The following is a 27,805-nucleotide window of genomic DNA, read 5'->3' on the forward strand; positions in this document are numbered from 1 at the left end:
CGACATCAAACGATACGTGTTTGCAGCATTTGTCAACCAGGCTCAAGCAGGATCATAATGTACGTTCCTACCTTATTCTTATCCAGTCATCTAACCTATAGTAGATCAACTGGGATCCGAAACGGCACCGTATCCGCTGTATCCTTCATATTATCAACCTATCCCTTCAAGCCTTCCTTTTCGCGTCTTCACATGCAGACTTGCTATCAGTCAGGTAACTCAGTTCGAACTGACTGAACTGACTGATGTTGGACTGACGTTGGCTGTTTTTAAAGCAGAATTTTGCAGTCGTGATAGCTACATCTAGTGCAGCTTCGAAGCCGCGCTAGTCCTAGATACATAAACACTAATCCTATACAAGTTAACATATAGAGCATCGAGCCAATCGGAGCTTATGGAAGCGCGCTAGCCGCATCTAGCAAGCCTTTCGCGTCGCGTCGCGTCCGCTATACACACGACGCTATAACCTATTTCACCAGCGAGCGGCCCACCCCACCGAGCGGCCCACGAACACCAGCGAAGCGTTCGCGCAGCGACGTAGCTTAGCACCACAACACAATTTTTATACTCTTGCAACAGTATAGTATTATTCAGAAGCGTCGCTATCATTCGCATCCTCAATTTCTACCTTGCACGTACGAGAGTTATGCCCAATCTTGCCGCAACGGCCGCAGCGTCGCCCTGCGCGCACCCTCTTCGCCGGCTCCTCACCCTCCTCACGACTGCCACCCTCCTTTTCAGCAATTAAGTCTAATACCTCGCCAACTGTCAGTGACTCCACTGCCCGTACGTAGCGTCTCTTGCGACTCTTACGCTTGGTAAGCGTCTCTGTTGCGTTTCGAAGGCGCCCCATCTCTGCGCGCATCAACACCATCTCATGAGCTATCTGCTGCGCGCCTTTTGTTAGCTGTCGCACCTGCTCGTCAAGTGAACTTGCTGGAGACCCTCGATGGATTTGCATTTTGTTTCGAATCAGCGTTGATTGCGCCTCCATTTCTTTGGCGTTGCGCGGTGTTTTCGCCTCCCAAGCGGCGTCATCTTGCTGTGGTGGAGTTTGCGTACGCAGCTGCACATCTAGCTTTGATAACACGGCTTGTGGATCATGTGGACACAATCCAGCGCCTCGAAACCCTGCGCAAGCATTCTCTCTTGTAAATGCCTTCTCAAAAGCTACTTTAAAGGCTGGTAAGAAGGTCTATTTGTTGATGTGGTGGATGCGATCGCGTGCCAAGGCTGAGATCTCATCGCCGTACGCGCGCTTCAACGGCGAGAAGCAGGCAACGTCAAGCGGCTGCAGGAGGTGCGACGAATGTGGAGGCATACAGAGGGCGATAATCTTCTTCTCCTTGCAGCGATCCTGAAAATCTATTGAGCAATGGCTCTCGTGGCCGTCAATAATAAGCAGCCTGTACGCTCCTACAGGCCTCGCATACGTATCAAAGTGTTCAAGCCAAGCAAGCGCTAGATCGTTGTTTGTTCAGCCTGTTAGGCTTACTTGAATAACCCAGTTGCGTGGGAGGTCCTCAGTAAACCAGTTAGAGATAAGAACCTTGCCGGCAAAGATGAGGAAGGGTGGGATAACGCGCCCTATTGCGCTGACGCCCTGTATCAACGTAGTCCACTCGCGATCACCAGACTGAAGCTTCTTTGCTTTCCCAGGCTTGTCCATGCCTGTCACTACGAGTTGCGACGATATCTTGCCCATCAGGAAGCCAGACTCGTCAAAGTTGTACATGTCGTCGTCTATAATGCCGTACTTCGCCTTCATGTTCTGAACCAGCATGAACCAGGGCTCAATGATTGCTGGGTCCTCGCAGAGAGCTCGCTGGCGATCGTATGGACGGCTCCAGCGCGTGCGCAGCTCAGGTGTACGCTGGATAAACCTGTCAACCCAGTTCTTGCCAACAGACTTGACGCCGCGATCGCGCAGCAATCTATCAGCCATATCTCGTACGTGTAGCTTCGAGGGCGGTACTCCACGTAGATTCTCATCAAATATACGTTGTACAATCACCTCCTCTACTAGCTTCGTCAGGCTCTTTGAGTTTGGCTCGCAGTCGCGTCTAGAGGGCTTCCCGTCGCGTCGCCGTCGTATCGTTGTCTTTGGGACTTTGTAGACTGCCTCCGCACGTCGCAGGCTTGGAATTTGGTTACGTTTAACGTCTAAGAGGGCAAGCTGCACATCAGCTTCAGTATAAGCCTTAAGAGGTTGTAGTTGTTGAGACATTACGTGTTGTTGCTAGGTACACGTGTTGGTGGGGGAACTGGGCCGCTCGGTGGGGTGGGCCGCTCGCTGGTGAAACAGGTTACTACTGTTGCTATAATACTTTTTTAGTGTACTTCATGTTTACTCCCTCTAATTTAGGCCTTCGCCGCCTTGTAGAATACGACAAGGGCAATTCTCCTCTACCATCGCTATCGAACGCGCCTACTGTTGGCGATACTGCGAGCGAGGCACAGGTTGATGAGCCCGTGGCAGTACAGGCGGACTTCCCCAACGACGGCGACGACGACGATAATTACGACGGGCTTGATTTTAAGCGTGTGCCGTACCTTGAGCGGCGCCAAGTGGAGCGCAATAGTCGCGGTGGGCCAAAAAGCTGGATCTACCGCCACGGCTGGGCCGTCTGGCACCGCAAGTACAAGAAGAACTACTGGCTTTGCCGGTACTGCCATCAACGACGGAAGCAGGAGGCTTGCTACGAGGCTGACAGCACTACAAACGCCGGCCGACACCTCTCAAGCAACAAGCCTGGGCACTCACACGGACCTAACGGACCTATACCAATTGATAGCAGGGAGGGCAATATTATGGGCGCGCTCGCAAAGTCCCAGGTACATATTATGAGGTCTAAAGGGACAGAAGTATCGCAAGAGGTGGCAAATGAGATGGCAGCAAGCTTTTCAACCTCTCGATTTCAGGACGCGCTGAAGGACTGGGTAGTCGCGGACAACCAGAGCCTCCGCGTAATAGAAACGCCGCAGTTTCGAGCCATGATTGCGGCCGTGAACCCGCTAGCCAAAGCCCTCCTTTGGCGTAGCCACCAAACGCTCCGCGATCATATTATTGCTGAGTACAACACATACATACTAGCTGTTACCAACTACCTTCGTGAAGCCCGGTCGCTTATACACGTGTCGTTTGACAACTGGACTTCAACTGGTGGGCAGTATGCTTTTACTGGCCTCTGCGTACATTACCTCAACAGTGAGGGCAAGCTAGTTGACCACCTGCTTGGGTTGCCTGAGCTACACGGAGCGCACACTGGCAATAATATTGCCGCTGTAGCAACAACAATACATCGGCTATTTGGCGTTGACAACACGAGCGTTAGGTACTTTGTGCTTGACAACGCAAGTAACAACGATACTGCAGTTGAGTCCTTAGCAGAGGAGTTTGGCTTTATCGCAAGCGAGCGGAGGCTGTGGTGCTGCTGCCATATACTTAACCTAGGCGCGCAATTAGTAATTTGGGGCAAAGACCGTAGCGCGTACGAGAATGACGCCGCCCACCTTGAGGACGAGGAGAAGTACATGGATGAGTGGCGCAAATACGGTCCTATTGGCGTCCTCTTTGACGTGATTGCGTCTATCTGCACGCCTCAAACTCGGCAACTACTAGAGCGCCTACAGCGCGAGGAGGCAGAATCTCTAGGTGTTACACCTCACATCCGGCAGCTTGTTAAGCCTGTCAAGACCCGCTGGAATAGCTATTTTAGCACGTTTGTGCGCGCAGCTGAGCTACACGGCCCTATCGATAGCTATATTGAATGTAAACTTGGGGAGCATAGTGCTGCAACAGCACCCTCACAACGCCGGAAGAACCGCGAGCAGCTGCCCGCTGCACAGCCGCGACTATACATACGTGAAGGCGGTCTAAGCGGTAAGGACTGGGCGACAATAACAGAGTACATTCGACTCCTTGAGCCATTTGCCGAAGCTACACAGCTACTTGAAGGCCGCGGACAACACGGCCGCCACGGCGCTATTTGGGAAGTTCTGGTAACGTTTGAGTGGCTTCTCGACCAGCTTGAGGCCCTTAAAGACCGTCTTAAGGATGTAGATTACAAAGGTCTAGACGTGCCTGAAGATTATCTTGTTACGAACGTCAACCTTGCTCACAGTAAGCTTGCTGAGTACTACGCAAAATTTAACGATGCGCCTGTCTACGACACTGCTACGATACTACACCCGCATTACAAGCACCACCTCTCAGCGCTCTGGAAGGTACCCGACACCCATGTTACTGCCCGTGACGGTGTTCACTATCGCGGCGGCTGGCTTGACAATAACCACCGGGCATTCCTGCGCATGTGGCAGGGGCGAGAGGACGCCGCAGCTATCCCAGCTCAGACAATGACGCCGCCGCGTAAGAAGTCCCGGCTAGGGTTGCCAACGTCGCGATCAGCTTTTCTACAGTCGTCGATCGAGCAAAGTATACGGCAGGTAGAGGCAAGCCTTGCGGAGGATGAGTATGAGATTTGGAAGCGGCAGCCAGCGTTAGCTGAGGAGGACTGGCTGTCTCTTAATCCGCTTCTATACTGGGAGTCAGTTGCTGGGCAATTCCCCATACTCTCAAAGTTTGCTATTGACGTTCTGACAATACCAGCGGCAGCGGCAGACTGTGAGCGGACTTTCAGCGAGCTTGGCGACATGTTAGGCACGCGGAGACTCCATATGAAGCCAGAGCTTGTTTCAGCTTTGCAGAGTTTGAAGAGCTGGAAGAGGCTTGGTATACAGCCAACGACTACGTCAGCTTTGGGGTTAGCGCGTACACTATCGGAGGAAGAAATCTCGAAAATACAGGAGCAATTATCTCAGTTCGACGTCAGGTAACTCAGTTCAGTCAGTCCAGCCAGTCTGCAGGCGGCGGCGACGTCAGTTCAGTCAGTCAGTTTCAACTCAATTGAAAAGTCTTGGCAGTCAGTCCAGTCCAGTTCAGTGACCTCACAACGTCAGTTCAGTCAGTCCAGAGAGCTCCGGACTGACTGAACTGACTGATAGCAACTCTGACTCCATCCACGCTACAAGAAGCTTTGTGACGTCCTTTAGGCGGATAAGCCAGCGTAGCTCTATAGCAACAACCAGGCTTTTCTCTAACTATAGGCTCAATACAACACGCCGCGCGCAACGCCTGTAGCTACGATACCTACCACCGCCTACCGCTCAAACGACATCGATGACGTTATTAATAGCTATATTAATCCTAAGCATTTGCCTACAACTAACAGCGAAATAGACGAGTATCAACGATAGAAGCAGGGCGAGCCAATCGCTGTAGATAGCAGTCACGACGCTAATAACCCAGTAGAATACTAGGTAGCTTTACGCAATTAATATCCAAACCTCAGCAGACTTACAATAGATGTATTATCAATACCTGCTTCAAGTTGCGACTGCGAGCGCATGTTTAGTGAACTTGGTGATCTATTAGAGCCGCGGAGAAGGAAACTTGGGCCCCAATTGCTGGCCGTTATGCTGTGTATACGTCGCTGGCAACGGGCTGGATTTGGGGACGATGATTTCTGCGGAGGCAAGCTATCTGACGAGGATATTGACGACGCATACCAGCTACTTGATTGGGAAATCGGCAGCTAAAAATAACAAAAAGTCACCAAGCCGACCAAGCCGACCAAGCCAACCAAGCCTTAACTTCTAATAAGCCTATCAAGCCAAGCCTTAACACAAAATATCTCTATCAAGCCAAGCCGGAGCGGTTGGCTTGTTCAGCTTGTTCATTGAGAAGTCTGATGTCAACAGCCTCGCGAAGGCGGCCTGTTTCCCCCTGTACCAACACCATATTATGTGCTATCTGCTGAGGGCCTTTACTTAGCTGCTTAACCTGCTCATCTAACGAACTTGCTAGAGACCGCTGATAGTTTTGCATGCAATTTCGAATTAGCGTAGATTGCGCCTCTATCTCGCGGGCGTTGCGCGGTGTCTTCGCCTCCCAATCGACAGTGCCTAGTGCAGGTGGCGTCGGCGTACGCAGCTGCACATCTAGCTTCGACAACACAGCGTCTGGGTTGTACGGAACTAGCCCAGCACTTCGAAACCCTGCGCGAACGTTCTCTCGTGTAAACGTCTTCTCAAAAGCTGCTTTAAAGGCTAGTAGGAAGGTTTCTTTGTCAATATAGTAGACGCGGCTGCGTGCCAAGAGCGAGATCCCGTCGCCGTAGTGGCGCTTCAACAGCGAGTAGGGGACAACGTCAAGAGGCTGCAGGAGGTACGATGAGTGAGGTGGCATGCAGAGAGCGATAATCTTGTTCTCCTTGCAGTAGTCCTGGAATTCTATTGAGCAGTGGCTCTCATGGCCGTCGATAATGAGCAGCCTGTATGCCCCAGCAGAGGACACCTTTGTATAGGCGTCGAAGTGCTTAAGCCACGCCAGCGCGAGGTCATTGTTGATCCAGCCAGTAGAAGAGACAGCAATAACCCAATTGCGAGGTAGATCAGCGTACCAGGTGGAGATAAGGACCTTGCCTGCAAAGATGAGGAAGGATGGGATAATGCGCCCCGTCGCAGCGACGCCTTGTACCAGGGTAACCCACTCGCGATCGCCAGGCTGTAGTTTCTTCTGTTTCCCAGGTTTCTCTGAACCTGTAACTACAACCTGAGAGGATATCTTGCCCATCATGAAGCCAGACTCATCAAAGTTCCACGTGTCCTCATCTGCTATACCATACTTCGCCTTCATCGATCGAACCAGGGTGAACCATGGCCGGATAATCGCTGAGTCCTCGCAGGCAGCTCGCTGGCGATCGTAAGGACGGCTCCATCGCGTTCGCAGCTCAGGTGTACGCTTGATAAACCTGTCAACCCAGTTCTTGCCTGTAGGGTTCCCATCACGCTCTCTTAGCAGCCTATCAGCCATATCTCGTACGTGTGCCTTCGAGGGCGGTATGCCACGTAAGGACGCGCCAAGTATACGCTGTATAATCACCTCCTCTTCTAGCTTTGTAAGGCTCCTTAGGTTCGGCTCGCAGTCACGTCGACAGTGCGTACCGTCGCGTCGCCGTCGTATCGTTGTTTTAGGGACTTTGTAGATTGTCTCAGCGCGTCGTAGGCTTTGAATTTGGTTGTTTTGGATATCAGAGATAGCAAGCTGTACATCAGCTTCAGTATAGGACTTAAGAGCTTGATGTTGTTGTGACATTACGTGTTGGCGCTGCGCGTGCGCGGCGCTGGTGTTGCTGGGCCGCTCGGTGGGGTGGGCCGCTCGTTGGTGAACCACGTTATTCTTTAAGTACTTTATATATAACATCGATCTTGAAGGTAACATAGCTTACTAGAGACTTTTGCTAGTAGGATGTTAATATCGAGATGTGCAGGAAGTAAGAGCAACCGATCGAAAACCTTTGCTGTATTAACGGCAAAGTTGCATATATGGCCGCGGTACTTATATTGCAAACCACGATGCTGCCGAACCTCCATAAAGATATGAACGCGTGCAAGGAGCATCTCCTCAATAGGCGTCAGAGCAGGCAGCTCAGTTGGCATAGGACCTGGATCAAGGTTGTTGAACCGATTAAAGAGCGGCACAAATCCTTCGTTAGTAGAGTTCTTCCTGCGGTCCTCTAGACAATCAGAACATTCGCTATTAAAGACATCTAACTTAAACCATCTGCGGTTACAAGTGTTGCATGTCTCCATATTAATCTTTGCGATCTCACGATGAAACTTAGTAACTAGCACCTTGTCAGACTCTGAAAGGGCATCAGTATGCAGTAGCTCTGGGTCCTCTAGGTTCATGGATGGTGGCGTACGGGGCATGTCGTACGCACCCCGCTCGGCGGATTCTAGGTCGGCAAGACTAATACCGCGGCTAATACCAAACTCGCCATCGCTATCTGCTAATTCTGGCTGAGGCGCGAATACAGACGTAGTCCCATATGAGGAGCTTGTGTGGCCTGGTAGGGACCTTGAACTCGTAGATTGTATTGTTGACATTCGACCAGACATCGATGCAGCCGATGACTCAACCGATGGAGAAGGCATCGCGCTTCCAAGTATACCTGCTAGCCATGATGTAGAGGGAGACTGAGGGTTGGACGCGTAGGTCGGAAAGACTGCTGAAGAAGGTGCAGGCGGAGGCGTTTGCGTGCGAAGCAGCGACGATAACGGGTATAAGCGGACGGGCGTAGGCGACATAATGTTTTGGCGCAGTAGCGGAGACGCACGCACAGGTGGCGAAGGTGTATTTTAAGCTCGAGTATGTTGTGCAAGAGTCTGTCGTTTTGAAGTTGTAGACGCGTTGTTGCGCTGGTAGGTACGCGCGGGGAGGAGACAAGCGGTACAGTTTTGCTTCCACTTCCTAGATCGGAACGTGTCTGTTACAGCGTTAAGTTCTTTGTCGCACTTACGGCAGTTAGGAGGGGGCAACGTAGGGAGCATAGCGAACAACAGAATGACAGTAAAACGGCAGCGTAGGATAGGAACGGAAGCAACAGTATTAGATGGCAGGGATCGGCATGGAGGGAGGTTGAGTCTCCATACATTTTAAAGTTATTACTAATCAGGGTAGTGAAACGCCTAGGTGTTTCAAACAACACTTATTCTTATAGTAGATATAAAATTTGCTAATCTAGAGTCTATGATGGAGCAAACTGATGGATTGAAGTAGTACTATCTATTCTCCATTCCTACTACTACTGTCCGCCAGCGACTCTTCAAAGAGAGGCCTATAGTCGTCGTCAACGAACCCAAAGAGGGAAGGGAGATAGTCGTCGTTCTCCTCTGCCGTCTCACTAATAACCTGAGACCCTCTTACATCCTGTTTATGGCTGCCTATCGTAATTAAACTGTTTCTTCCCCAGTTCGCCAGGCATGTGACTGCCTCCAGGGCATCTTCAGTGAGTCTGTTTCTACGCGCAGAAAAAGTAACACCAGCTAAACTGAATATCCTCTCTGGCTCCGCGCTCATAGCTGGGATCGAGAGGAGGTCAATCGCCATGCGAGAGAGCTTAGGGTACTGCACCTTAACAGATGGTCGCATCCAGTACTTGAACGGGACGATCGATAAGTCGGTCTCCCGCCGATCAGTAAGATAGGCATCTAGTTCATTTTGAACGAGGGATGGGATAGGCCACTTTCGGGTATCCTCGAGCTGCTCATCAATCCTTCGGTACTTTGGCTTCTTACGCCATTGTAGCAATGGATATATCAAAACAGGTTACTAATAGAGATAGTGATGATGATGTTGATAGGAACTAGCATACGATTGATGGAGTGACGTTAGAAGCTCTGCTGAAACACCCTGCGCACGGACATTCTCTCTCCACCCTGTTGCGACGAACGTTGTTTCACTACTACTAAACAGGTTAAACAGGTTAATCAGGTCGGTTCAGAATTATATGGAGTCTCCATGGCGGTATGGAGATGGAAGTGAATCGTGGAGGTGGCCAGATCTCCCTCCATGCCGATCACTGTTAGATGGTATTAGCTAAGCGCACAGACGAAAGAAAGATCATTTCTCGGGAGAACGTCGGCACGTCTGAAATAGGAAATCGCGCTATACTACTTCGCGGACCCCTGCCCACTCTGCGGATTTCAGAACCGTATGTGTATTGCTTCGCTCGCAAGCTCGCTTCGCAAATATCCTTATTATAGAATGCACAGTATGTTTTCGAACCGAGCGTATTATACAGTACTAACACATATTTATAAGTAAGATATTTACAAAGGAATCTTGAAACGGGTGACCGTTAAGCACATTAGACAGCTGACCATAGTCAGGTCCATCTTTTCCCACTCTTCCTCACAGCATCTCAGATCTTGCACGAACTCCCTCGGATGCTCGTTAACTTGTCCAGCTTCACCTTCACATTGCCTAGGCTCTCATACTCCTTGGAGCTCATGCCACGTCTAGCGTTGGCAGCGTTCTTGAAACCACTTCGACCAACGCCAGCACCTGCCAAGTAGCTGAAGACAGTCATGAACGCGTTTTCGGGGTTCTCCACTAAATCATGAACCAGCATACCGGCCTCACCGATCGTGCCAATGAGACGAAGCATACTTCGGACCGCTGTCAAGCCCGCAGCACCAGCGGCACTACCGGCCACGGGGATGAAGAACAGAATACCCATGATGAAGTTGAGGATCATCTCCTCCCGTTCTTGCTTCTCGAGTTCGTCTGCCTTCTCCGCAATCTTCTCCATTGCCTCGACGGCCTCGACGGCCGAGTATGAAGGGATAGACGCGGCATCAACCAAGTCGGCCATTTGCGTTTGCTCTGAATGTGCGCGTGAGAAGTCAGCGCATTTCTCACGAGTTTTGTGCGGAGGGTGTCTTACCATCATAAAGGCCAGCAACCCTCATGGTCTTGAATCGATCTAGCGTCCCGCTCGCTGTGTCGTAGGAATCGCCGATCACCTTCTTCGGATTGTAGATCTCGATATTGTCGCTCGGTCGGGGGTAGTCGTACCACCAGTCAGGCGCAGCGTCTATGCACTCGTTGACGCGCTCCCCGGCACCTTGACAGCCGTTGCTGTACTGCATGCGCCTTCTTCCAAACGAGACCCACGACTTCTCGATACCCCAGGTCTCTCCGAGGTCATTCCAGAAGCCTTCCTCGTCTTTGAAGCTAAAGGTGGCGTTGGGGATCCTTTCACCAACATCTAGGCCTTTGTCCTCGAATTCCATCTTCGGGCAGGCGATCTCCAAAGTCATACGACCGCTCTTACAGTCCTTACCGCCGTCAACGCAGTCCAGTATGCAGGTGGGGTATCTACAGCTCGAGCAGCAGGTAGCGTAGCGAGTTTCTTTGCAATTGAAATACTTGTCGACCTTGTCGGTGGCCATGAAGTTGTTGATTTGCTCTGGTACTTGGTCCTAGTAAGCGCAAAGGCTCGGTCAGTCTGTGCCGCAAGCATTCCAAAGAGGTAGTCTCACCCGAGAGTATTTTTCGTAGACCTCAAACTTCTTGTCGTAGCCGTTGTCCATCAAGTCTTTGTACTTCTTCAGGGCGCCTTCATAGTTGGAGATCTCTACATCGAGCATGTACTGCTCAACACAGTGGGCGGGTAAGTCGTTCTTAGCGTCTTCGAGCTGCTCCAAGGTAGTGTACTTGCCCGTGCATTCGGACCAGTAATCCAGGTCGGTGTAACCCTCGTCGTCGTCGCCGCCACCGCTTCCACTGTGTAATGTTAGCCTGAAGTGGCTCACTTAGCTTGAGCATCGAATGACATACTCAGTGAATGCCTGCAGGTCCACAGCCCAATCAGTCGTGCCAGCAAAATTGTAGGAGTCGTAAAACTGTGCACGATACTCTTTCATAGCATCGTCCATCCACGCCACCCACTCAGTGTCGTTGTAGACCATGATGTTCGACCCTTCACTCGTCCACTTCTTCTTGACGTTGCCAGACTCGATAATCTCGTCAATCTCTGCGTTGGAGATGTAGCCTGCGGTTTCCGTGCAGCGTCCTTTGGCAGCATTCGATAGTCGAGGCGATCCAGTAAATCTGCACTCTTCAGAGTTGCACCCAGACTGAGCCATCTTGAACGATCGACCATAGCTGGCAACGCCGACCACAATCTTGTTCGAAGCTGCGCCTGCCTTGGTGACCATCGAGAGGGCATCCTTGGTTTCGGTCTCGTTCACGTGAGACCTCAAACAGTTTCCTGTGTCGCAGCCAGGTGACGTCCACTTGTTACCGTAGTCCCATTGGCCATGAAGATCGTAGGTCATGTAGACGATGTAGTCCAGGTCCTTGGCCATGTTCTTGATGGGAAATGACTTCAGATACCAGTACGATGCCGGTGCTGCGAAAGAAACCGACTTAGAAGAGCCAACGGAAGACTTCAGGCTAGAGAGAAGCCTGTAGTAGTTCAGGCCGTTCACGGGATCGTCGGAGGGAATTTCTGGGATGTCGGGAGCCTAAACATCATATGTAAGCCCCACCAACCAACCAGTTCTTGAGTGCAGGTAATACTGACGCCTGGATATTCCCAATCGAGGTCAATGCCATCAAGATTATGTTCGTTCATGAATGAAATAAGGTTGTTCTTGAACTTTTCGCGGTTGGCCTGGAAGTCGAGATACAACGTCAGTGTGTGCTTCAAAAGCATTTCGCGCATGGTGTTCGCTTACAGGCTGTGCGGCTTCGCGGAGAATCTGGAAGGTTCCCGGCTCAGTGCTGAAGGCCCAACCACCGAGTGAGACAATCTTCTTCACGTCTGTCATTCCCTTGAAGATTTCGAATTGTTCCAGAACCTTGGGATCGGTGATCTCAACCCGGTAGTCGCCTCGGGTGACATTCGCAAACGCGAAATGTATATGGGTATAGATGGACGTATCTATTTCGTCGACGTTCATCGTCAAGCAAGCTGGGGAATCACTCCAGTCAGTGTGTGCTGGATATGATGTTCATATAGGAAGGCTCACGGCGGTTGAAATTCCAGCTCTCATAATATGCCAGCTTTATCTTGCTTGCTGGAGCTGAACCCTTGATAATGTCTCTGCCGCAGTTGCTGATGCCTATGTCCCAATTAGTCATCGACATGTGATACAACGACGAGTAGAAGAATCTCCGCCGAGGATATCCACGCAACGATATCGCGAACGTTGGAGGTATAGGTGCTCTGCCATAGATGGGGGCACTTACAGCCGTTCTTGCCAGGAGCAGAAGTTCCGGGAGCACCCGTCTCGGACTTGGAGATAACGCAAAAGTCGTCGGTCATGCCACACTGGCCCCAAATGTTACAGCAAACGTTCAGTGGGCAGGGGTTGAGGGTAGCCAGGTCTGTTCCAGCGGACGGTTGGGTTGTGCCATTCATCTTGTCTCGTTAGTCTTTGTGCTCTGACGTCAGCAATTGGGAATGAGTTCTTACCGTTGGTCCACACACAGCGTTCTAGAAAAGCGAGGTTGTCAGTTATGGTGGTCCCATCTCGATGTGATAGTGGAATGGGGATGGATACACACCGGTACATTGGCAGGCATGGGAGGGCTGCCCTCACTGACACACATTTTGAAGTCTGGGAAGAGACGGTCGCACCCGTTCCAACCCCATGTCTTCTTGTTGAAACTCTCGAGCTCCGTCACCGTGATGTCGCGGGAGACGGCGATCTTGGAGCAATAGTCGTCCTTCTTCGTCGTGTATACGGCGCAATTGCCGTTGGCATCCTTCTTCGGCTTCAGGTCCGGGTATTTGCCATTCGAGCAGCAGACCTTTTGACCTTCACCTAATTTCGAGCAGAGATCAGTCTTGGTGTTCGCCTTCATAAAGTCTGCTGCGCTGATGCCGCACTTTGAAGCAAGGGAGCCGCAGCTATCGCCGCTTGCCACTTCTATCGTTTTGCAGGTGCCATCCGAATTGCCGGCAGGCAAAGTGCTTGGCAGAGTTCCCGTGCTGCAGCAGACCTTCTCATCTTTTACAAGTGTCTTGCAGATATTGAGGCGGTTGAGCTTTTGGAGATCGACCTGGCTTATTCCGCACCGACTTGCGACTGCGGCACAGCCATCGCCGGACTGGACTGTGGTTGTCCTGCAATCAGCCCTGATACTAAGACGTGATCTAGATTCCATGCGAGCAGGTGTGGTATTGTTCGCTGCAGTTGTGGTATTAGTACTGTTCGAGGCGCCAGCGACAGGGCCGGGGACTCGGAGGTCGACATTCATCCACTCCTCGCCCGCGGTGGCTGGTACGCAAGCTCCGCTAGCCCAGGTCCTAACAGCTTCCTGAACAAAGGCGAGATTCTTTGCACTCGTGGCAACGATTCCGAAACTATAATCTGCGCCACGGCCATCGGATCCACATAGCTGATGAGCCCATGTCAGTAACAGTATCGCGGCGACACAATACATCAGTGCTTACCTGTACTACGGTGGTCTTCGAGACGGCTTTGTCTTGTGCGTATTGAAGAAGTTTCTCGAGAACGACCTTAGTGATCCCGTGCTGATGGACTTCAGCTCCAGCAAAGAGACCAATGCTTGACGACTGAGAGTAGGCAAACTCCATTGCATTGTTCGTGCAGGAAGGCTCCTGTAACCCGAGGTGATTGGCGATCTGGCGGCCAGCTGAAAGGAGATGGTTCACGGAGAACTCGTTGTCGGCTCCTACTTGCGGTTGGTGCAGGTAAATGGAGTTCTGTTCCAAAACCCGGTTGGCAGTCGTGCAAAGAGATGCCTTCCCCTCTTCGGCTACAAATGCAACCTTGACGCCGGAATCGTAGTCGGCTGAGCAAGCCCTAACAACTGTTCGTGCGGCATCGTCATTGATGGCTGATTTGACAACCATATCGAGTAGCATGGTCTCGTTGCACAGTGCTAGCTTCGTGGCATCGGGAAACAAGAACCATTCAGCTCTCGAGGTCACTGTATGAAGTGAGCAAGATGTCACCGAAGTTTCGAACTGAACCTACAGTTTTTGTTGCTCGCCGTGCTACAGGATGAAGGGCAAGCCTTGAGAGCCTCTGCTGATACTCGTTGTGCTGCTGCCAGCCATTCATCGAGGTCGTCACCAGCATCTTCGGCTCGAATGGCGATGTGATCATCAGATGGGATGGCCAACACGCCTACACCCAGCCGGGCGATCAGAACGAAAGATGGGAAGAAAGCCCTCATGGTAGCAAAGAAAAGCAAAAGGAGTGTTCAGAACGAGTGTAAGCTGCCCCTGCACTGAAGAGAGCAAATGCAAGAAATGCAGAAGAGCGTGGATTTTGAGTATAGATGAGTTTCTCTGGACCTCGATGCTCACGTGCGTCGTACACTGAAGAGCTCGACACGATGCATACTACCCATGTAGATTTGCCTCTCCAGGGACAATAGTTGCGCACGGAAAAACTCCTTTTGGGGCCTAGAGCTATGCATCTGATTTGAGCCGCGAGATCCTTTGAACGGCCAGGCACGGGATGCACACCGCGGTCTGCCTCGGAACCCATACCCTGGGATGTTACCATGTGCGGTTGCGATTGATTGTGCGTAGGGTATAGGAGCCTCAGACCGTTTCGGGCAGGGGCGCCGGCGATAGCTGCCAAGACACGCTACCGTAGCCGTAGATGCAGGGGCAGTTGGACCCTGCGGCATCGCCCCCGGGCCCCATGCCCAGCTAGTGTGCGGCACAGTCCTGGAAGATTGGCCAAGACGGGACGGACGACCAAGCACGAATATATCAAATTTGTGCAAGATACCCCGGCATTATATCGGCTCTTCACCAGGAATCCTACTGCGGCACTGATCCACTCCAGTAGAGGGATATGTCGCCTGTAGTCTCGACTGTTGCCTGACTGGTTTTCGCGATGTTCACTGGTGGTTTGCACTGGTGTACGGTATGATTGTAATAGCAATCGTGTATTTCGCTGGAGGTCTGTTAGGTCACTGTTGTCCCATGCACTGATCCACCCCGTACATACGGTAGCTACAGGGTGTGTGGGCAGTGGCGTGCATCCTAGTTGGAGATCCAGCTAATCACGCAGCCCGGATATAACCTCAATATAGGGCTTTAATCTGCCTGCTTACGGTCAAGCATGCTCGCCACTTTTAACACATCCCGTACGCCTCAGGGGTCTGATGGTTGGGTCTAGATCCGGTCAACGCTTCGGCGGACATGGTGGATGGTGGTTAGGATGAGCAAATCTTCGGGCTATCCACATTGGGCTTGTTCAGGGCTTTCGATTAGCAGGACTCGGACAAGGATGCATGCCACTGTTGGAAACTCTGTAAACTTCATGTATGTAGATTCTAGACAAGCGAGGCTGTCCACCTGCGTGTATACTACCTAAGTGTCCTCCTCTGTCTCGAACTTCGAGCAGTCTTGTCACCGGGACGTCCATCTTCTGTCATTCACTCAGTACTGTCTTTACTCCGGTTGCTGCTCTACAGTACCACACAATGAGGGGCTCTCTTCTTTTCACTCTTTTCTACCTCTTCGTGGCCGCATGGGCTGGCGGATATCAAGGCTGCCTCGAACGCGTGTGGTTGTACCAAGCCTATTTGATCGACAGTCTCAACGACTACGATGATCAAACAATCGGTTGGCAGTGCAAAGGCAAGAACTACAATTTCAAAACAAAGACGTGTATCAAATGGAATAGGATGGTACGCCGCATCTGCATGCATATACTACCTGATCAGACTGACTCATTCGGTACACCAAAAATTAGCCAGGAAGCAAGAAAGGTTCGACGTTGTCCTACGACCAGTTCTTACACGCTCTGGGTGGTGCGAAAGACCGTACGGGATGGGCCGTAATGTCAGGGGGCGAGCTTGATGTAAAAGCGACAGCTTTGAACACATACAACAAATACCTCACGCCACAGCCTGGTCAAGCCGCGGGTAAGGCCAAGGTCAATAATTTTGGTGCGCAATTAGCCGTAAAGGACACTTTCGAATGGAACCAGTGCATCATCAAAGCTGGTGATGTGTAAGTAAAATCCCTTTCAAATGGGGTGCAAGGCAATCACTAACTTTATACGTCGATCTTTAGCGTAGACCAGACGTACAGGGCTAAATCGTCTGGCATGGATGATGCTACGAAGAAGTTGTTCGAGAACTTTGGTGCGTCGCATCTGCATCATTCCGCGCCAACACTACATACTGATATGCCATGAACGCCTAGATGCCACAAGAGACCTAGTCATAAATGCGCGTACAGGTGACCATGGTCCTTTCCTCATCGATGAAGCACGGAAGAAGCTGTCAGGGATGGACATCAACATCGAGGTCATGGGTGCGTAGGATACCAACGTCTATGAGAGACAACAGCTAATAACCCATGCTAATCTCTAGGCAAAAATCCGGTACGTGGATGCAAACTGTATTCCTGGATGGACTCAGAGTGCTTTGGCGCGGCGATATCTCGGTTCTTCTTGCTTACTAGATTGCATTTAGGTTGACAGTAACAACAACTGGGAAACAGTTGATTGGGCGGAGACCGAACGAGCAGCTCGCGAGGCAGGTGACAAGGATGCGGGCACTAAGATCACAAACTTTTTGAAAGGGTGGTATGGCAACACCGACGACGGTGATAGTAACGCTAGAGATCACAGGCAGGTGATCAACTCTTTCAAGCGGGTCCGAGATCAACAGATTGCCTGCGGTCGATAATTGGAGGAGAGAGCCATCGTCAGAGTTCAGCGAAGATCTTCAGGACTCAGTTTTGGGTCACAGTATTGTCAGATAGTTTTGGAGTAATCAACAGTATTTCATTGGTAGAATTATGAATCTCCATGTTTTCCACTCCCAACAAAATCATGTCTCTAGCGACAGCCTGAAAGAAAGATAAGACGATTGATTCAGCTTCAAGACTCGTCGTCACTGGAATATGCTTCGCCAGTAGCTTCTAGCCGAGCGTCCTTCAGCATCTGTCTACATACGGTTTCGAAGTCAATGCCACGCGCAACTCGACCATCCAATGCGTCAATGAACACCAGCTTTTCTTCGGCGCAGGGCCAGCCATGATCATATATAGCCCCAGCCCACATCCAGAAACCATCTGCGCAGACTATGTGAATCTCTTCCACACTAACAAACTTCATGAGTTCATTTGATTCAGTATGGTAGAAGTATTCATCCCCGTTCTCTCGCTCAAACTTGAGACGCTTGACTGCTGATGCGATCGATTTGTAATTGCAGAACTTAGAAGCCCCGATGTCCACCATATCAATGTCGAGATCCAACCAGACATAGCGCTGCTCGGTGTCGGGGGAGCCTACTTTATTGGGCCCTTCTTCTTCCTGCTCATCGGGCGTGAAGAATCTTTCGACGGCGATCTCGGGCGCGTTGTTGCCTTTGAATTTCTTTACTGCAGCAACCTCAAAGAAGACTCGCTCGTAAAGTCCAAGGTTTCGGGCTTCCCGGCAGGACTGTAGTATGGCTGGTATCGGCGTAGACGAGACCAGCTGGCCATAGCGTTGAGGCCACTCTCGAACACGCCGGACGTCGACAGTGCGCGGTTCGACGGTGTCCTTCCAGATTTGCTCTCGGAGCTCCAGAGGAAGCCGCGGAAATGGATGAAAAGTGGTCATGGTGTAGGATGGCGACCGAGTAGTCGGAGGAGTGGGCAGCAAAGGGGCTGATGTGCTGTAAGAAGCAGGTGAAGAAGGCTGTCACACTGAGGGATGTGTTTAATGCTAAGCGCTCCGCAGTCAGCCTTACACCATGGAAAAATTCAGATCAAATACGGTGTGGCGAAAGTTCGGTTGACAGAATTTTCGAAGGATCGGGCTCAATTTTGGGTGACCTGTCTTCCGCGCCAAGGCTGATGCAGGTACCAAGTGCGGGTGTGCACCGCGCACCGCAACTCGCGATCTCTCCACCATGACTCGCCCTCCGCTGCCACCTTACGACAGTGACCCTGTAACTATGAGGATCGGATGTCAAATTACGCCGAAGTCACAATGTGGATCTTGCACCATTGAAATCCACTGACGAATTCATGCACAAACCAACTTCAACCGAGGTTTCGTGGTCTTGGCACCTTCCCGAACTAGACTTCCTCCGCCACACCCTGTGACCCACACTTCTAGCGTGAACGCAAACGGGCCGGGGCCGGGACGGCTACAACATGGGGCGACGTTTGCACGTGCACAAGGCGTCTCCACAGTGGCGCGCGCATTTTTCTACCGAGATGAGCAAAGCAGAAAAGCCACCTCGAGACAGCGACGCCTTCCAAATTGGTCGACAAATCCGAACGAAGAACGTGCGTCTGTGAAGAATCCCTGTAGCTATGAACCTTACTGTACATAGGTAGATGGCCTAGCCGAAGGATGCTTGATGTCACCTTCCAAGGCTTGGCTGTCCTGCGTTCTAGAACTCAGCATTAGTAGCCCAAGGGAGTCGGGACGAGTAAACAGATTGTTTTATGGGCGAGAGTTAGGGTTTCTCCATTCTTTCTGACTTTACAAAGGGTGGCGTACACTTCCCTCTAATATCTTTCTCACCCTCAAAGACATCTTCCTCGAACTTTATCTGTCAGCAAGCTTGCATTATGAGGACTTCTTTGGCATTAGTCTTTGCGGCGCTTGCTCAGCGAGCCGTCTCCACACGCAGTCCGCTCCTCCAATGGGACCCCGATACGGTCAAGGACTGTATCGATTGGTACAACAACGGCGAAGGCGAAACTTGCGAATACGTGCGCGAGCTCTACGGCAGTAAGCTCCCTTTGCACAGCTAATAAATTACCCATACTGATCTTGTACCTTACTCCTCAGTCACTCCAGCAGAGTTTAACGAATGGAACCCTTCAGTCGGCCTTGATTGCAAGGGCTGGTATTGGCAATCCTACTGCGTCATCACGCAAAGAAAATTGGACAGCATCAAACCAACGACAACTTCCTCCAAGGTGACCACCACCAGCACGAGCAAAGCTCCCTCTCTAGCGCCTTCCCCTACCGCCTGGAACGCCTTGGGATGCTACGCTCAGAATCCGACCCGCCCGATCCTCGAGCAGAACATGAATGCAAACGGAGACGCATCCCTGACTGTTCCCAAGTGCAAGAACAGCTGCTACCGCCGCGCCTTCAACTTCGCAGGTGTACAGGAAGGCAATCAGTGTTGGTGCGGCAGCTACGTAGGCGGCGAGTGGACAAAGAATCAGACCGACTGCCACGCTCCTTGTACTGGCAACAAGGCGGAGATGTGTGGAGGCAAGGGCGTTGTCAACGTTTTCGAGGCATTGCAGAACGCTGCGCCAGCCGCCACTACCACTAAGAGCGCGAGTGTCAAGGCCGCTGCCGCGAGCAATGGCGCCATCAAGAACAGGGCTCTCTTTGGGATGGGCTTTTAGGCTCACGCTGTGTCGACAGCTGTTCTCGGTTGATGTAGATATACTTCTAATATGATGTTCGGTAATTGCTTCTATGGAATTGGAATAACTACTTGCTTATCTCCTCGCTGTCATATGTGCCGAAGAGGATGCGTTAGTCCCGCGAGAAATCAGACTCCGCCTCCCTACAGATATTTTCCACTGCCTTCTTAGCAAAAGCGTAAACCGCAGTTAAGACCTCTCTCATTTGATTATGCATAGAGCCAGTCTAGAGCAAGATTATTACCGGTATGCCAGGGGGTTGGGAAATAGACTCACACGTGCGACACGATGTTACCATGATGCGAACAGACCATTCCCGATGGAGTCGCAACGCCGCCGCCGGTAGCAACCGCAAAGGGTCCCTGCCCGAATATCTTAACGGCACGGGAGCCCTGGACTAGCGTGCATAATCACTCCACGGAGTGAATTAATTTCTTGCCCTACGCAGTATAGGGATCGTTCGACCGGGTCCGGATCTGTCTGTCAGTGGGGCCACGGAGCACCCATGCGGGTACTATTCTCAGGCCATTACCCTCTGCAGCTCGCTTGAGCTCTCGCTAACTCAGAAACTATTGCTTGTGATAGAAGCGTTATAGCACATCTCGAGTCAGCGTCGTACATGCGAGTTTAATTGTGTCAGACTTGGACTCAATCTCGGTGGCGCGAATTCATCCAGCTTATGCCTTTAGCAGGACATGCTTCGGATGCATATAAGAAGATGAGTGTATGCCGAAGACCAACCTCCAGGCATTCATTCATCTTCCTCTGCCCACTCCTGCATTCGCAGCCATGTTGTCTTCAACTGGCAGTCTTCTCTTGATCGGCGGCTTTTTCCAGGGAGCCGTGTCAGCAGCCCGCATCTTGCCTCGCGATGGAGCGTCTCCAGCGTTGCCTTATGCGGACGACACTACCAAGTACTGCAGTTGGTGGCTCGACTACGAGTCTGTTGGGTCCTGTGCGGATATGCTTGAGGCCAACTACATCAACCTCGAGGAGTTTCGTCGATGGGTAAGGACTCCATAGCCTCTCTGTACTTGCGACCGCGCTGACAAGACATATAGAACCCTTCTGTAAACGCGGCCTGTGGCAACCTCGTTGTCGGAAAGTCGTACTGCGTTGAGACCACCGATGAGCCGGCAGCCCCCGCTCCGGCTCCGGCTTCGAGCTCTGCTTCATCTGTACGATCGTCAGCTGTGCCCACGCCCTCGACATTCACGACCTCGCCAGAGCCTGTGGTCACAAGCTCTGCAAGCAAGTCAACGCCACCATCAACGACCACACCTACGCCTACGCCCACCGTCACTAAGGGTAACAACGGCGTAGAGACCCCTCTGCCAACCCAGCCAGGCATGGTTTCCAATTGTGCCGCCTTCCATTACATCGGCCCGAACACTGTCTGTAGCCAGGTCCTCAGCTACCAGAAGATCTCAATTGAGGATCTTTACCGATGGAATCCCTCGGTCAACGCCGATTGCACGGGCCTGCAGAAACTGGTGAACGTATGCGTCCGCGTCATTGGCGCCACAACGACTACACCCAAGCCCAGCACCACCACCACCACCCCAGGAAACGGAATCGAAACGCCTCAGCCAACGCAGCCAGGCATGGTGAGAGTTCCATGTACGAACTGTATGCGAGATATACACTGACTTCGTCAATAGGTCGCAAACTGCAACAAGTTCCACTTCATCAACCAGGGTGTAGTGTGCAGCCAGGTGATCAGCTATCAGAAGATCACTCGCGAAGATTTCGTTAAATGGAACCCCACCGTGAAGGACGATTGCTCCGGCATGTGGGCCAATGTCAATGTTTGCGTTGGCGTGATCGGAGGAGGATCGTCGCCGACACCTACCACGAGCGCGGGCAACGGCATTCAGACGCCGCAGCCCACGCAACCTGGCATGATTTCGAGTTGCAAGAAGTTTCATTATGCGGCGGAGGGCGTTGTTTGCACCCAGCTTACTAGCTACAACAAGATCAGTCTGGCTGACTTTGTGAAGTGGAACCCAGGAGTTGGAAGCGACTGCAGGACGATGTGGGCGAACACATATTTCTGTGTAGGTGTTTAAGAGATCCGTGGTGCGCGGAAGAGAATATATAATAGATAAAGTTTATGTTAATAATTTACTAAGAAAGTTTGTTATTGTCAGATAGCATGTGTTGCTGTCAGATGGAAGGCCATCCAGCAGGCAATTTAGCATCGGTGTCGATTGCAGCTATGTTGGCCAACCCGCCTCGATCCTACTTCGGCCTTATCTGTACGAGAGCATATACATCGTGATAGCACCACCTTCCAGGGAAGGGACACGAAATAATCAACATCTATTAATTCTATGCATTATCTCATCTAATCTGACACATCCTAAGGTCCGTGTTTTTAGACTCGCTATTCCTACCTCCAATTTCACGATCAGACAAACTACTGATGTACTACTAACCTTATATAGTCAGACAAGTATGCACCTAGGCGACCTCTATCTGCCTATGTAATTTTCCCCAACCGTTAGTGGCTTTTCCTCCCTATACACGTTGTGGGACTAACAAAGGTTAGATGTAAGGGAGTCTCTGAAGAGCCAAGTATTATCTTTCACAGAGATTGCGAAAGTCGTTGGTGAACGGTGGCGAGTTTTACCAGCGGAAGCTCGAGAGGCCTATCAATGTCAGGCCAAGGCCGGAAAAGAGAAATACCACGCGAAATTAGTAGAGTATAAGGGATCTCCCAAGTACGATGCTTATCAAAAGTACCTGAAGGAGTTCAAGGCGAAACACGCAGCACCATATAATGGTTTGTTGCGTTGACTTCTTGTTGTTGGTGTTTTACTAACATTGGGTAGCAGGTACGGAAAGGATATATGCTAGGTTGGAAACCCACACAAGGACTATGTCGCCAAGCAGTACCCACGAATACGGCGATCGACGGGCAAAGAAAGAGGCCACCTTAGCGGAACCGAATTCTTTCATGGCGGAGCACGATCAGGAGAGACTAAGTCCAACCATGAGTCTTCTACGGCTTTCTGGATATTCCTCCTCGTCAGGATCAACATCTCCAACAACTCATTCTCGTAACGAATCGAACTCGGCTTGCCCAGAGGATTATGGCTCACTTGTGTCAACGTCGTTGGGGTCTGCAGCTCTCCATCAAGAGGGACTATATGATCTCCGCCCTACTGCTACGGCGCATGGCTCTTGGGAGCGGAGTTCGGACTCGAATATCCCGGTCCGCTCTTCATCCTTCATATATCAACCTGGGAACATATCAACTACACTTCCTCCACTGTCCCACATTTTGGAACACGACGATACTATCGATTCATCACTAAATCGACCGTTTCAGGAGTCTACATGGCTTTCATCCATTAATCGCCTGAGGCAGGATTCTCTCACTTGGAGGAGGCTGCGTATATGACCTCGCGGATGATGTAGGATCTTCAGCCCTGCTGGTAAAACACTCATAGTCATCCCAGGCTTCACTGCAACTAGTGCAAAGCCTCGAGCCAACTCGTCCCCGCTCGATCGACCTTCCAGGCTTCTCCCCAAGACATCCGGCTCAAAAACCCCTGACTTCTCCTCATTCGAAGCACTAGTAAGAGCCAGTGAATAGGCTTGATTCACTACGCCGAAGTTGTGAACAAGAACAACTCTATTTCAGCTTTGTCGGCTCAAGATCCGTTCGCATAGGATGTTTGGCGGTGGATGGAGAATCCTTTCAGATAATATCCAGGCCTGAGATCAAGCTAATGTTGATTTACGGGGTCCAGAGATGGCCTTGGAGGAAATGATAGTTGTAAGTGAAATGTTGAAAAAGCCTGGGTGACTTCGCCGTCGCGATTCCGCTCTCTCTCTGAAGACAACACTGTTCCTGGATCGCCGACTAGGCTTGACAGCGTGTTGTGTATGACGCGTAGATGAAATTCAGTCGCCTCATATCCCACAGACAAGCCTTGTGATACGGCAAGGCAATGCCCATATCAAACAGGTATGCGTCGATGCTGCCAGGATCCCGCTACGTGCATGCGTACCTAGGTATTATCCCTAACATCCCTTACGAGCGAAAGATCCCGGGACACCACTGAACATAGGCCTGTGAAACGCCCTTCGATGTGGATAATGAATCGCTCGAATGCAGACCACGAGGATAAAGTGAAGAGAGCGCCCCGGCAAGCAGTCCTTGCAGTAAAGCATGATAGAAGATGCCCAATAGCTTCAGATAGGAGTGCCCAGTCGAAGACAACTCAATAACACCTCGACTAAAAGATTCCGGTCCACTGGTTTCGAGACGTAAGCAGACACCCCTTTTGCGATATACGTCTCAACCTGGCCCTTCAGTGCATTCGCCGTCATCGCAACAATTGGAGTAGAGATACCAGCATCGCGGATTTCCTGGGTGGCTCCAATGCCATCGAGTGTGGGCATGTTGATATCCATGAGGATTACATGGTATGCGAACGGATCCTTGGTCAACATCGTGACGGCTTTCCTTCCGTTAGCTGCTAGATCCACGTTCTCAAAACCAAGTCCCTTGAGCATCTTCACCATAACTCTTTGATTGATGGGGTTGTCCTCTGTCAACAAGACCCTCTTATTGGCGGCTGCTAATTTGATGTCCTCTAATGGCAAGACCGGTGTTGGGGCGGCTACTGCTTTCATCGTCTCCTGGAAAGCATGGATGCGATCCAATTGCTTCACCTTCTTCAGCTTAGCGGTAAACCTAAAAATACTTCCGCGGCCCTCTGGATTGGGTTGGAAGCCAATACTCCTACCCATTAGCTCTGCCAAGCTCTTACAGATGGATAAGCCTAAGCCGGTGCCTTTATATCGCTTGGTAGTGTAGTTGTCAAGCTGTGTGAACGGAGTGAAGAGGGCGCTGGAATTGGCAGAGGGGACTCCGACGCCCGTGTCGAAAACCTCAGTCAATATGATGTATGATTTGTCGTCCTCCTTCTGGAGAGTTGCATTAACACGTACGTATCCCTGTTCGGTGAATTTTATCGCGTTTGACATTAGGTTCTGCACGACTTGACGGTACCGGAAACTGTCACCCTCGGCGGCTTTGGGAAGCCTGGGATCAAGATAGTTTTCCATGGTTACCCCCGGCTTACAGCCTTTTTGGTATGCTCTTAACACAGATTGGACGAGATCCGTAACGTTGATGATATCGTGGCTAACAGAGAAGCACCCAGATTCAAGCTTAGAGTAGTCTAAGATGTCATTGATAACTTGAAGCAAGACCTTGCCGGATTCCTCGGCTATCTGTACTAGTTCAAGCTGCTCAGAATCCAGGCGCGTGTCCAAGAGCAAAGTCAAGGCCGATAGCATACCTGAGGAGGTATCAGTGGTTCTTCTTCTCTGTGTGGGAATTCCCTAACCTACCATGCATCGGTGTTCGAATCTCATGACTCATGTTGGCGAGGAACTCGGATTTTAGTTTGGAGGACTCGTCGTAGGCAGCAATCAACTTTTCCTCAGCCTCACGTCTCTCGCTCAGATCTCGAGTGACTTTCGCAAATCCTATGAGGTTATCACCCCGATAAATCGGAGTAATGACAACGTTGGCCCAGAATCGTGTGCCGTCTTTGCGATAGCGCCACCCCTCGTCTTCGCATCGACCGTCTCGCAGAGCCTCGACAAGCATTCGATCTGGCTTGCCATCGTCGCGATCTTCCTGGCTGTAGAAGTTCGAAAAGTGCTTTCCGGCGATTTCTTCTCTTGTGTATCCCTTGAAGGATTGGGCACCAGCATTCCAGGTCGCCACATTGCCTTGAGGATCCAGCATAAAGATGGCATAGTCCTTCACCGTTTCGACCAAGATGCGGAAGGTTTCGTTCGTGTATAGTCGTTCCTCGAGCTCTAGTTGCTTTCGACGCTCCTTAGTCGCATCTTGGAGTTCCATTTGAACGTACAGCAGGTTACCATCGTCGTAGACGGGGATGGTTCGAATGTTCCAAATGGTCCCATCAGGCTGCACATCGTCTAACTGATATGGCAGTCTGCTTTCCTTCGCAGCCCGAATGGCTTTATCGGCCAAATCGCAGGAGGGAATAGTCACGATTTGACCAAAGCATTCATCAGGGCGTAATCCGAGCACCTGGTCTGCTCTACAACCGCCTGAAACCTCGAGATAGCTGTCTGACACCTGATGTATAACAAGCGAGGAGTCCAACAGGATCGTTGGAATGGGAGTACAACGGAAGAAGTGAAGGGCAAGTCCATCGTCGCTCGATCGTGCCCACGACCGGTCGTGGCCCACATAGGACGCTGGAGGATTAGGAAAGGCCGGAGGCGTGGGCAGAGGGTGGATGCCCGGAGGAACGATCATCGCGCTGAAACAGTACCGTGTTTCGCGGATCAAGCTTATTTTCGTATACAGTAGGAAGAAGGACCTGGACGGGATGAAGGAAATATGGTACGACTGTTGTAGCGGCAGTGAGCAACGCTAACATCTATGTGGCCTGAAGCCTAATAGGGCCATCTGCGATCCCATGACGGCTGGCACTCGTGTGTCACTGCCGCGGAGCTAGGAACCAGAAGCACAACGAAAACTACTCGCCGAACCAGATGGCAAGAATAGCCGGGTACGAAGGGCGTAACCATCGAAATCGGCGATTGCCTCCTCCCCTGTCGCCAACTCAAGTCCTGAAGATTCACGCTTTCTACTCTCATCTCCACTGTTCGACATTTTCGACACGCCACAGCGAACACGCATAGGGTACCAGGGGATACAGGGTATCAGAGGATGCAGCGCACCATAGAGCGCGGTCACCTACGGCAGCCGGTTGCATCGCCGAGAAGACACATAGTAGTCGATGGTCTTATCCTCAAGGTGCTGTTGCAGGCGCACCAGCTATTCAGTCACGACGCGGCCGAGCAATCAACATTCCAAAGCGATATCTATAGCACAATATATTATTTAAGTTTCATATATCTCTCTAATAGAAAACAATGCGACAATAACTATTGCGTGAGGCTCTACAGCCTCGAGTTGTGGGGCTGTTTTGGTGTTGGGGTGGCTCATTCCGCCGTCAAGCTCGTACCATGTCGCTTGGGCAGGACACCAAATCGGCGATGGTGTATTAGACCCGTTTGGGCCAATATCCGCTAAACTTTAGTGAGTACCAGATGCACGCACAAGACGAAAAGGGTGTACTCGAAACGAGATCGCGATCGCTCTAGGCGAGGGTATGTAACTGAAGATCTCGACTCAGTCCAAGATGATATTGCATTTTCTGCCTTTGTCCCAAGTTTGATTCGTTGTCCAGTGTCGACTATGCGGAGCACAAACGAAGGCTCGATAGCGCTGATCTTTGCGCCTCGAGGATTCAGTCTTGGCTGCTTTTGAGGACCGCGCGGTTTGATCAGGCAAGCGTTGCAAGAGCTGCCATCGTGGTAGCAAATCCTTGCTTGCCTTTTGAGTTCACGCTTTAGAAGTCCGCTAGAGCCCTCGTCACGCACATCCTTGCTGGGGCAAACAGGCGTGCCGTATCTAGTTTATCCTTGTTTGCTCACTGCGGATTTTCGTCACCTTGAGCGACTCCTCACTGCCAGGGCGGTTCATCTCCGATCGCGTCTGCTTTAACCCGCTGCGGTTATCTTGGCACTCCTGTCCTCACACCATGCCTGCAAGCATAGAGGAGGCGCTGAATTCCACGTAACTCGCAGTAAGATCACGGGTTTGGCTTGTTCGCCGCTCTTCCGCCCATTTCACACATGCCGAGCTCTTTCACACATCATCTAATACCAGCGCCGCCTTCGCGTACCAAGAGCGACACATAGCAAAAGAAGGACGCATAGTGTAGTCACAGAGTGTGCTTCAACTCAAGCGATCCCTCCACGGCCGTCGTGCCTGCGCCACTACGTCAGCCATAACATCGAGAACGGAAAGAGCAGCAGCAACAGCAATAACGACAACGCAACTAAGGAGCCACCGCGGCCTGCGTAAATACTCACCCGTACCCTCGTCCGAAGAGATTCCCGGAGGACCTGGACGCAGCGATTATTTTGAATGAAGTGGGTGGTCAATAGGAATGTGGCAATTGCGACATTATTGTGGGTAGTTAAGAGGT

General features: G+C 51.2%; 6 protein-coding genes across 6 annotated transcripts; 3 read left to right on the top strand and 3 right to left on the bottom strand.

The window, feature by feature from the left end:
- Positions 1-9,767: 9,767 nt before the first annotated feature.
- Positions 9,768-14,563, bottom strand: ALTATR162_LOCUS9366 (uncharacterized protein; the record flags this gene model as incomplete). The annotated part of the gene is made up of 11 exons (XM_043316999.1): positions 9,768-10,231; positions 10,293-10,830; positions 10,891-11,134; positions 11,189-11,877; positions 11,937-12,026; positions 12,091-12,326; positions 12,385-12,477; positions 12,605-12,776; positions 12,929-13,759; positions 13,815-14,314; positions 14,362-14,563. 11 exons carry the CDS (start codon positions 14,561-14,563, stop codon positions 9,768-9,770), a joined length of 4,059 nt encoding a protein of 1,352 aa, XP_043172934.1.
- Positions 14,564-15,829: 1,266 nt separating this feature from the next.
- ALTATR162_LOCUS9367 (uncharacterized protein) lies at positions 15,830-16,675 on the top strand (the record flags this gene model as incomplete). Its single annotated transcript, XM_043317000.1, has 4 exons — positions 15,830-16,036; positions 16,102-16,361; positions 16,425-16,495; positions 16,557-16,675. 4 exons carry the CDS (start codon positions 15,830-15,832, stop codon positions 16,673-16,675), a joined length of 657 nt encoding a protein of 218 aa, XP_043172935.1.
- A 563-nt stretch (positions 16,676-17,238) lies between these two features.
- Positions 17,239-17,964, bottom strand: ALTATR162_LOCUS9368 (uncharacterized protein; the record flags this gene model as incomplete). The annotated part of the gene is made up of 1 exon (XM_043317001.1): positions 17,239-17,964. One exon carries the CDS (start codon positions 17,962-17,964, stop codon positions 17,239-17,241), a length of 726 nt encoding a protein of 241 aa, XP_043172936.1.
- Positions 17,965-18,926: 962 nt separating this feature from the next.
- Positions 18,927-19,724, top strand: ALTATR162_LOCUS9369 (uncharacterized protein; the record flags this gene model as incomplete). The annotated part of the gene is made up of 2 exons (XM_043317002.1): positions 18,927-19,089; positions 19,150-19,724. 2 exons carry the CDS (start codon positions 18,927-18,929, stop codon positions 19,722-19,724), a joined length of 738 nt encoding a protein of 245 aa, XP_043172937.1.
- Positions 19,725-20,534: 810 nt separating this feature from the next.
- On the top strand, positions 20,535-22,544 carry ALTATR162_LOCUS9370 (uncharacterized protein; the record flags this gene model as incomplete). The annotated part of the gene is made up of 5 exons (XM_043317003.1): positions 20,535-20,753; positions 20,807-21,352; positions 21,407-21,802; positions 22,193-22,247; positions 22,297-22,544. The coding sequence occupies 5 exons, from the start codon at positions 20,535-20,537 to the stop codon at positions 22,542-22,544; spliced, it is 1,464 nt and encodes a 487-aa protein (XP_043172938.1).
- A 1,404-nt stretch (positions 22,545-23,948) lies between these two features.
- On the bottom strand, positions 23,949-26,061 carry ALTATR162_LOCUS9371 (uncharacterized protein; the record flags this gene model as incomplete). The annotated part of the gene is made up of 2 exons (XM_043317004.1): positions 23,949-25,063; positions 25,116-26,061. 2 exons carry the CDS (start codon positions 26,059-26,061, stop codon positions 23,949-23,951), a joined length of 2,061 nt encoding a protein of 686 aa, XP_043172939.1.
- Positions 26,062-27,805: the final 1,744 nt, after the last annotated feature.

This window comes from Alternaria atra, assembly GCF_907166805.1.
Source record: "Alternaria atra isolate CS162 genome assembly, contig: 29, whole genome shotgun sequence".
Taxonomy (NCBI): domain Eukaryota; kingdom Fungi; phylum Ascomycota; class Dothideomycetes; order Pleosporales; family Pleosporaceae; genus Alternaria; species Alternaria atra.